The 9,631-nt window shown below is 44.2% G+C and overlaps 1 protein-coding gene across 2 annotated transcripts; it reads left to right on the top strand.

Annotated features, from left to right (window-relative positions):
• Positions 1-846: 846 nt before the first annotated feature.
• Positions 847-4,810, top strand: RPL7 (ribosomal protein L7). 2 transcript variants are annotated; one of them, XM_059394717.1, is made up of 7 exons: positions 848-952; positions 1,751-1,859; positions 2,161-2,327; positions 3,544-3,681; positions 3,821-3,930; positions 4,225-4,434; positions 4,749-4,810. In XM_059394717.1, the coding sequence occupies exons 1-6, from the start codon at positions 906-908 to the stop codon at positions 4,431-4,433; spliced, it is 780 nt and encodes a 259-aa protein (XP_059250700.1). In that variant the 5' UTR covers positions 848-905; the 3' UTR covers position 4,434; positions 4,749-4,810. The 2 variants fall into 2 exon arrangements, with proteins under 2 accessions (XP_059250701.1, XP_059250700.1); XM_059394718.1 differs by lacking the exon at positions 3,544-3,681 and having other exon boundaries at positions 847-952.
• The last annotated feature ends 4,821 nt before the right edge of the window (positions 4,811-9,631 follow it).

The following is a 9,631-nucleotide window of genomic DNA, read 5'->3' as shown; positions in this document are numbered from 1 at the left end:
CCGCCCCCGGGCGCACCCCGCCCCCGGCCCAGCCCCCCGCCCGCCCGGCGTCCGCCGTCCGCCGAACCGCGGCGGGGCAGCCCCTCTCACATGGCCGTGGCCGCAGCCTCCAGCCCTCGTCGCGCCTCCCTTCGGGACTCACGCCCCCTGCCGTGGGGTGTCCCAGCCTCCGCCTGCCAGGCCTGGCAGTCGGCAGTGTCCGGGCCATCCTCCTTCTGCCGTCCAGTCCGCGCTAGTCCCTATCTCGACACTTTCGTTAAACGTGGGACTCTGGACGGCCCCTCCTGCGATCAGGCGCTGAGGAAGACAGCCCTGCAGGCTGGAGGAGCCGAGAGAAGGACCTCGGCAGCGCGGCACTAGGGTGCCGTTTATGGCTAGGGCTGGCAGAGAGCCGAGAAGGCCGTCGAAAGCCGGGTCTTGGCAGCGACTTAGAATCGCAGCTAGCCCTCTGGAACGTGGGCCGAAAGGCTCTCATTTTCCCTGGCTGAAATCACCACCGCAGTGGTCGCCCACAGTCCCAGTCAAACGTTGCGCTACCTCCGGACGGGCAATGAGTGTGCTGCATGCCGGGATTTGTAGTTCGCCCCCGTGCGGCGTGTCATTTGCGTACAGTACTGGGTGGAATTCGAGAAGTACCCTGTCAGCGCAGCCTAGGGACTAGGACCCCGAGTAGTCAAGGTGTCAGCACTCTTTGCTCTTATGATATCGCTTAAAGAGTCTAATCGATGTATGCATTTTCTCAAACGAATTTTACCCGAAACTTGATCGTAAGGTGCAGAATCAGGGGAGTGCTTAATTTTGCGTCTGCACGACGAGTTCTCAGTTCCGAGTTGTTTTCTGGCTTATCCTGGGACACCTATGAGTTGTGGGGCTTCGCTCTTGTCGTCTTTAAGTGGACAGCGCGCATGCGCCGACTTCCTCTTTTTCCGGCTGGAACCATGGAGGGTGCAGAGTAAGTTGCTCTTCGTCCGTGTGAGAATCCTTCTCCATCCGCGAAACCAGAGATCTTTTGTCTCACTTTCCCTCGATCCGGCGGTAGCTTGTACCTTTACCCCTTTGTTTGTGTGTTTGTGACGCTCTGTGACACTAGTGGAGCCGCTGGGCTAAGATGGGATGCAGGCGGCCTTGGGGCGGAGGATTTGGAGATGAACCGGGAACGAGGGGTGAGAGCTGAGGATGTGCGGGACCGGTGGGTATTCCTGTCTTTAAAGGGAGACGCAGAACGTTTTAGTTGGGTTCGCGTTTAGCTGGCATTTGGCCGCGTCATCTCCCTCGTCAGGCTTTTGGTGTTAGCATGTGGGACATTAGAGCTTCTGAATCGGTGGTCGTTGGGAGGCTTTGTACGTTTCTTTTCTTGAGAATCCTAGGCCCTTCGCCTCAGCTTCGTTAGGAGTCTGGGAATGTCTCGCAGCAGTTCCTCAGTGTGTACGTTTCGTTAACTTGGCTCCAGGTGTTCCAGTTCCCGGAGGCCGGGGCTGACGGTGCATTAGATGGGAATTTGTGGTAGTCTCCGACTCCTAATTTAAGTGAAGGGGTTCGTGTTCGAAGGCGAGGATACGTGGCGTAGAAACTCGCTAACGTCTGCGTCTTCCCCCACAGCGTGCTGGAGCTAGAGTCGCTGAAGATACAGATTTTTAGAAGCAGTGACGGTAGTTGTGCTAAAGGACGAGGCCTGCGCAGTACGGATGAGGGGTGAGGCGATGTCGCGTGCTCTTGGAACTACTAATAAAATTGTGTTCACTGATGCCAGGGAGAAGAAAAAGAAGGTTCCTGCCGTGCCGGAAACCCTTAAAAAGAAGCGAAGGAATTTCGCAGAGCTGAAGATCAAGCGTCTGCGGAAGAAGTTTGCTCAAAAGATGGTAAGTAAACTTGGGAGGCACTCTCCCCGTAAAGGCCTTGTGGTTGGATTGGGAACTAGATGTTCTTTCTCAGCCAGACTTGCTAGCTTCACCCCCTGTCCCAGGGAGCTTGGTCATTAGCTCTTCAATGAAGGCAGTGTCTGCCCTTGGAGATACCGACGCATGCTGTGGCAAGGAAGACGTTTTCAAGGGAACGTTTTTCTGGTAGAACTAGCGTCGCAGTAGGTAGGATAGTTACACTGGTATCGCTCATTGTGTTTGGGACCTCAAAATCCGATGAGTAACCGGTATTGGTTTTCAGCTTCGAAAGGCAAGGAGGAAGCTTATCTATGAGAAAGCCAAGCATTACCACAAGGAGTACAGGCAGATGTACCGGACCGAGATTCGGATGGCGAGGATGGCGAGAAAAGCTGGCAACTTCTATGTACCTGCAGAACCCAAGTTGGCGTTTGTCATCAGGATCAGAGGGTGAGTTCAGTTTTCACGGCGTTCTGGTTTTGAAGGGAAAGCTCCATGGTCTCAGCAAGACCTGACATTGTTTCTGGGGGCTTTGGTTCTGAAACACTGGAGTAAAGATATTTGGGCATAACAAAGGTATTTTGGGAATAGAACATGGAGGGTTGTGCTTTAGTGGCTTAGCTGCAAGGCCTATGCCCAAAGCCCTGTCTGTTCTCTGATTGAGCATTTGAATTTCCATTCCGTGTCCTGGAGATGATCTTCAAAAGAAGCTAGAGTATAAGTTCCTAAGTGCTCTTCCAAAGGTGCCTACAACATGAAGTGTTAAAAGGGTCGGGGGATAAGATAGCAAGTGGCTGGTATACAGAACATGGCTGTAGCTATGGTCAAAGCAAGAGCTGCTGAACCAACCCAGAAACCCACAGAAATTCTGCTTCTAGGTAAACTCGTAGAAATGGGTTCCAATGTTGGGTCACCTGGGTGGCTCAGTCGTTAAGCATCTGCCTTTGACTCAGGTCATGATCCCAGGGTTCTGGGATGGAGTCCTCCACATCAGGCTCCATGCTCAGCAGGGAGCTGCTTCTCCATTTCCCACTCTCCCTGCTTGTATTACCTCTCACCATCTCCCTCTCGGTCAAAAATAGAATTTTTAAAAAAAGAAAGAGGTTCCAATGTTGAATTGTAACGCAGAACATCTGTGAGACAAGGTATTCACACAGACAATACATTGAAATTGGCCCCTAGGAAAAAAACTTCTAATAGAAAATGTGCCATATTGTGATGCACCGTTTTCAAAAGCAATGAGTTTTCTAGGATAAAATCAAGTCTTCTTAGTTTTTAAGCTTAAATACATAATTGGCAAAAAGTTTTGGTGATACAGGTACTTCAGAACCAGCCTGTTGAAAATGAATGAAAGTATCAATTCATAATTAAATTTCACATTGGAAGAACATTGTTAAAAACTGCAGAACATAGTTAATCTAGACAGCATGAGATAAGACCTGTTATTTGCTTTGAAAATCAAACTTTATAAAGACTCAGGAGCTAAAAAAGAAAATAGGTCAGGAAGTTTAAAATGTCAGAGTAGCTAATTAAAGGAAAAATGCCAGTGGTCATTGTAACATGAAAAGATTTCTGTTTATTTAGGTGGGACTTGTCTGGAATTTATAATGGTTTGTTTCCTATTCTTAATAAAAATTCTGATAAAGCTAAGTCCTTTTTTCTTCAGCATCAATGGTGTGAGCCCAAAGGTTCGAAAGGTGTTGCAGCTCCTTCGCCTTCGTCAAATCTTTAATGGCACCTTTGTTAAGCTCAACAAGGCTTCAGTTAACATGTTAAGGATTGTGGAACCATATATAGCATGGGGGTAAGTCTGTCCTTTACTAAGAGTTCCTTTCGAACTGGATGTTAGCAAGGTGGATTTCAGATGTTCTGATGGTAGTAACCCTATTCTTTGGTCATTTAGATCTGGTTTTTTTTTTTTTTTTCTTTTTTTTCTATTTTAGGTACCCTAACCTGAAGTCAGTGAATGAATTGATCTACAAGCGTGGTTATGGCAAAATCAACAAAAAGCGAATTGCCCTGACAGATAACACATTGATTGCCCGATCTCTTGGTAGGTTCTGCCTATAGGATAAACTTGATTATTAGAAAAGTTTGACATTTTCTGGCATCTTGTTGCTGTATATTCATTCAATTATTAATCTATCCATATTCCCTATACACAAGTCTGGAAAGTGTAAGTTATGATTTCATTGGCTCAAGCTTCATCTTTGTAAATACAGCCATGAATTTTCCTCTTTGCCACTTCACTCTTGATTTAAAGTTTCATGGCCTGTAATTGTCCTTGCTGAATATCCTAAAGTTTATAAAAACAGCTAACGATTTTAATGATCTTTAAAATGTTCAGGTAAATATGGCATCATCTGCATGGAGGATCTGATTCACGAGATCTATACTGTTGGAAAACGTTTCAAAGAGGCAAACAACTTTTTATGGCCCTTTAAATTATCTTCTCCACGAGGGGGGATGAAGAAAAAGACCACCCATTTTGTGGAAGGTGGAGATGCTGGCAACAGGGAAGACCAGATCAATAGGCTTATTCGAAGAATGAACTAAGGTGAGCAGCTAAATCTCAATAAAAGTTTACTTAATAATAAGAGTAAATGTGGTGGTGATTTTGGGCATTTGGGGTAAGTATTATTAAGTGTTGGGTTGGGTTCTAATATTTTTAAGGGGTGGGAAGCCAGTCATCTTACCTGGTTACAGCTGGTGTGATTATTCTTTTTGTGGATATTTATGGAGGAAAGAGAAAAAAAGTCTGTTTTTTTTTTTTTCCTGAAGCACTTTCTTAAAATTTCTTGATTTATGTTTATTGTAATCTACTAAGGTGGTTTCTTTAATGAGCCTTTCTCCCCCCCCCCCCCCTTTCAGGTATCTACCATGATTATTTTTGTAATGGAGCCAGTTAATAAAGGACTACTATCAAGTGGAAATGTGTTGTCGTCTTGGTGACTTTTTTGCTAGCCTGACCTTGCTGTCCCTTAACTTTTTTTAAATGATTTTATTTATTTATTTGACACAGAGATCCCAAGTAGGCAGAGCAGCAGGCAGAGAGGGGGGTAAAAGTAGGCTCCCCACTGAGCAGAGAGCCCCACGTGGGACTCATTCCCAGGTGCCCCTGTCCCTCAACTATTGAAGCAAGTCTTAAGTGTGTGATAAAATTAAAAGTCAAGGGACACCTGGGTGGCTCAGTTGGTTAAGCGGCTGCCTTTGGCTCAGGTCATGATCCCTGCGTTCTGGGATGAGTCCCTCGTTGGGCTCCTTGCTCGGCAGGGAGCCTGCTTCTGCCTCTGCCTACCACTCTGTCTGCCTGTGCTTGCGTGCACAAGCTGTCTCTCTCTAACAAATTTTTTAAAAAAATTAAAAGTCAACAGTCTTTGCGTGTAAAACTAGGGTTGCATTTGTATCTTGATAGATGGAAAACATTACTTAGGTTTATTAAAGACTCTTCTGGTACAAAGAATTTATCTTAATTTTTCACTTTTGCATTGTGCCACATAGTTAGCCAAGATAGGTCTAAGGAAGCCTATTTCATAGGCTTTAGTGCATGATTTATAGGTAAGGCAATAAAAACTCAGTTTATAAAGAAAAATAATATTGCTGAAGTTCTGTCCTCTGAGGCTTTGGTTTTTCCATAAAGTACTGTTGGAATGTGTTTTCCTTTTGTGTTCCATTTTTTTGTTTTGCTTCTTCTGGATATTTAGGTGAGATTTTAATAATTCTGTTACACATTTTGATGTTATAAAGGAAAAAAATGAAATTAGTGCTCATAGATGGAAGTTGTTTTGGAGTACCTATAGCACTAACGAGCAAAAACGTGAAAAGGTTTCCTAGTTTATAAGTAATATTCGTATGTATTGGATGTATCTGATTAGTGAACTGATAGTTTTCAGTGTAGAACATAATACAAAGTACATATAAAAAGTTTTTGTAGTCCTCATTGATTGTGCCAGTGGTGTGGCGTTTCTTGAGTTTGTCAAGTCAGTATTACATGTTATTGAGTGTACCAGTGTTTTGCAAGAAATTTAGTATTTCAGTAAATGCCCACTGTCAGTAGTTGTACATTTATTTATAGTCCACAAATGGACACATTACCCAAAGAAGCAAAAGTGGTTTTGTGCTTTTTTAAAGATTTTATTTATTTGACAGACAGAGATCACAAGTAGGCAGAGAGGAGGAAGCAGGCTCCCTGCTGAGCAGAGAACCTGATGCGGGGCTTAATCCTAGGACCCTGAGATCATGACCTGAGCCAAAGGCAGAGGCATTAACCCATTGAGCCACCCAGGCACCCCGAAGCAAACGTTTTTGAAGCTGGTGGAGAGATAGGAACATCTGTGGGAATATGTAGGATAAATGGTATATTGTCAGTACATGGCCTTTCTGGACATGTTTCAGTCTGGGAGATTCAGTTCATACAAATTACTTTCTGACTGGGGCCAGAGGCCCAGAGGATGGGGAAACAGCCATGTGAGAGTTGGGGAGTCAGGAGTTGCAGACATCTAATACTGCCATAGAGCAGTCTAAAGTGCTTGCTTCAGAATAAAGGAACCTAGGCAGTTGCAAAGCAGGAAAGGAGGACGGCATGTTAGGGTGGTAATTTCTGCTGTTAGGTCCTAGGGAGTAGAGTAGGGTAATTGGTCTGCCTTCACATGATTGTGAGGACTAAAAGGTGTATGAAAATGCTTTGTGAACTGTTAGAACCTATTGAAATGCAGGTTAGCATCTTGTTTAGAAAACCCACCTCCTAAAAGATGGTATCACCTATAAGGGACTCTTCCCTAGAAGGCTAACCAATCTTTGAAAGCCTGGGCCTCACCCAATTGGTTCTACAAAAATTCAACCACATACGTAAATTTACTTTGTGCCCTTCAACATTCCAATTCTAAGATCTTAAACTAGCTACCCGTCTTCGAGTCATGAAGCTTAGTTGTTGCTTTCACTGATCTTTAGCAGGTGTTACCTCATACTGCTTTGGAAGTTCTTTTGCCATAGGCTGGATTGAGTGTTCTGGAGACAAAATGAGTTCATATCCAGCCTTCACTTGTTTGGGCCAATGAATCTTTATCAGCAAAATGGGGAAGATAGTTTAGATGTTCCTAATCTAGGATTTTGATAAAGATAGCAGGTGTTCAGAGCAGTCCTAGCTCAAAGTACTAAGTAAATACTATTTTCATTATATCTTGAGCGTCTAGCAGAGTCATACAAAGGAAAAGAGCCTATACTTTCATGTGTCAGTCTAATTAGAAAGCTAGACATAACACAAGTACTATGAGAAGTGCTACAGAGATGTCTAGGATGTGTCTGCTTTCTGGGGTGTTGGAACCACCTGTAGGGGAAGAATGACAACATTCTGCCCCCACTGCTTTTCTTTACAGACTGATACGGAACCAGCCAAAACGTTGCTTTCATACAGATGTCTCCCTTGCTTGGTTAAAACTTTTTAAGGCCAGCTTTTTAATCCTTTCAACTTAGTACTTGATACACAGTAATAGGCACTAAGGACTTGTTTCCTGTTGCTGTTGTAACAAATTACAAACTTGAGGGACTTAAAGCAGATTTATTGTCTTTAACAATTTCAGAGGTAAGAAGTCCAAAATTGGTTTCCCAGAGCTAAGTCAGGGTGTCATCAGGCTTGTCTGCCCTCTGAAGGCTCTAGAGGAAAACCCAATTTCTTGGTGTGTTTTTTTCCAGTTTCTAGAAACCACTTGGATTTCTTGGCTTGTAACCCCTTGTTCCATCTTCAAAGTCTAAGGACACTTGTGATCAAATTGAGACACCCAGATAATCCAGGATAGTCTCCACATCTCAAATTCCTTAATTTAAGTACATTAGCAAAAGTCGTCTGTAGGCAGCATATTCCAGGAATTATGGCAGGGAAATGTTTGGGAGGGCCATTCTTTGATCTTTAGTTCCCAGCTATATTCTTGTTTCTTAAAAATGACAAGCTTCTAATTACTCTTGGCCCTTGTAATCTTGTGTCTGGAACACTTGGCCCTCAGGTCTGTGTATTTTACTTGGTAATTCTGGAAAAAGTTCTTATGACACATTTCTTAATATAACCCTGTATTTTTCACAGCATTTCTTACTCCTTGAAATACTTTTCCATTTATTCCTGTTGCTTTTCACAGCCACTCAAGGTTTTGAGAGTACATACAGTACTATGTACCACTATAAGGTTTGAGTATTTGTCTTCTCTGTTCTAGCACCTAGAATAGGGAGTGCCTGGTGCTTTGCAGTCCTTTTGCTTTATTGACTGAATTCAACCTCTTGAAAGCAATAGGAATTTAAAGTTTTAATTTTTCCAGTTGCAGGCACATTGTCCTTGGTGAATGGTCAGAGGAGTTGGGGGCTGCACTGTGGGTTCATGGAGATTAAATACATGTATGTATGTATGTATACACGCACATATGTTACTGTAAAGGACTCAAAGATGAGTTTTATTATGTAGGGATCAGTTATGTGAAAATAGAACAGCATGTTAGGGGAGTACAGGAAATTGTTCATGCTGGTGCAGATTGGGAAATTTCACAAAAGGAGGTAGAATTTGGACAACTGGTGATAGAATAGCAGGAGTCAAGAGTTGGGAGGCAGTGTCAGTGGCAGATGTGACAGCCAAGAGGATATGACAGCAGACCATTTAATAATAAACAATCATGTATTGACTGCTAGTGTACACTTTATATAATTCTTGGTCCCTTTTCCACTTTGAGGGCAATCCTAGAACCGATTAGTTGGGGGGATGGGTCCCAGGCCTTTCTCTTTAAATTCTTTGCGTCATTTTAATGTGCAGCCTATTCCATTAGGTAAGTATACCACTATCCCCATTTTTTAGGTGAGGGGTTAACTTTCCTTCCCCCAGGATCACACAAGTAAGTGGTGGGATAAGTTTTTTTTTTTTTTTTTTTAAATTTACAGACAGAGATCACAAGTAGGCAGAGAGGCAGGCAGAGATAGAGGAGGAAGCAGGCTCCCTGCGGAGCAGAGAGCCTGATGTGGGGCTCCATCCCAGGACTCTGGGGTCATGACCTGAGCCGAAGGCAGAGGCTTTAACCCACTGAGCCACCCAGGTGCCCCAGTGGTGGGATAAGTATTGGGTTCCAGATCGGATTAGAGTTTTCTTAACCAGAGGAACTAGGAAATGTGAGTGTGGAACTTAATGAACACAGAAAAGTGGTGTGTTTGAAAGCAGCTTCAGTTTTGAAAAATCTGAAACCATCTATTACTAGGGCTGAACTTGCAGCCCTATTTGGGGTCATGAAATGGAGCTAGAGGGTTTAATTCAGCAAAAGTATATGCTAAGGTCCTATCACGCAAGTCAGGGTGCTAGGCTTCCTTACTGGGGAGGGGACGGACACGCACCTAAGCTTTCACCAAAGAACCTAGACAAAGGACACATAGAACATGGAATTTCGGGCGGGCATATTGAGGGAACTCTGGGATGACTAGGTCACTTAACCTGAGATTGAGATAGCAGGTATTGCTGGGCTGTTTGAAAGTTCCACAGTACTCTGGAGAGCCTGGTTAGTTTGAATCTTAAAAATGCAACCTGGAGAACTGAACGTAACTTTGCCTAACTGCCCACTACCCACTGTACAGGCGCCTGCCGCAAATTTTGTGCCTCTCTGAACTTGGGCCGTGTCTGACTCCTATCTGTACACCCAGCCTCAATCAGCTCCTTCCCAACCTGCACTCCGCCCTCCTCCACCACCTGCCGTAGCAGTGCCCTTGCAGGTGCCCCTACTATAGTGGTGGCA

This window comes from Mustela nigripes, chromosome 3, assembly GCF_022355385.1.
Source record: "Mustela nigripes isolate SB6536 chromosome 3, MUSNIG.SB6536, whole genome shotgun sequence".
NCBI classification, from domain to species: Eukaryota; Metazoa; Chordata; class Mammalia; order Carnivora; family Mustelidae; genus Mustela; species Mustela nigripes.
Note: the sequence above shows the minus strand (reverse complement) of the source record. Positions and strands in the feature narration are given on the sequence as shown.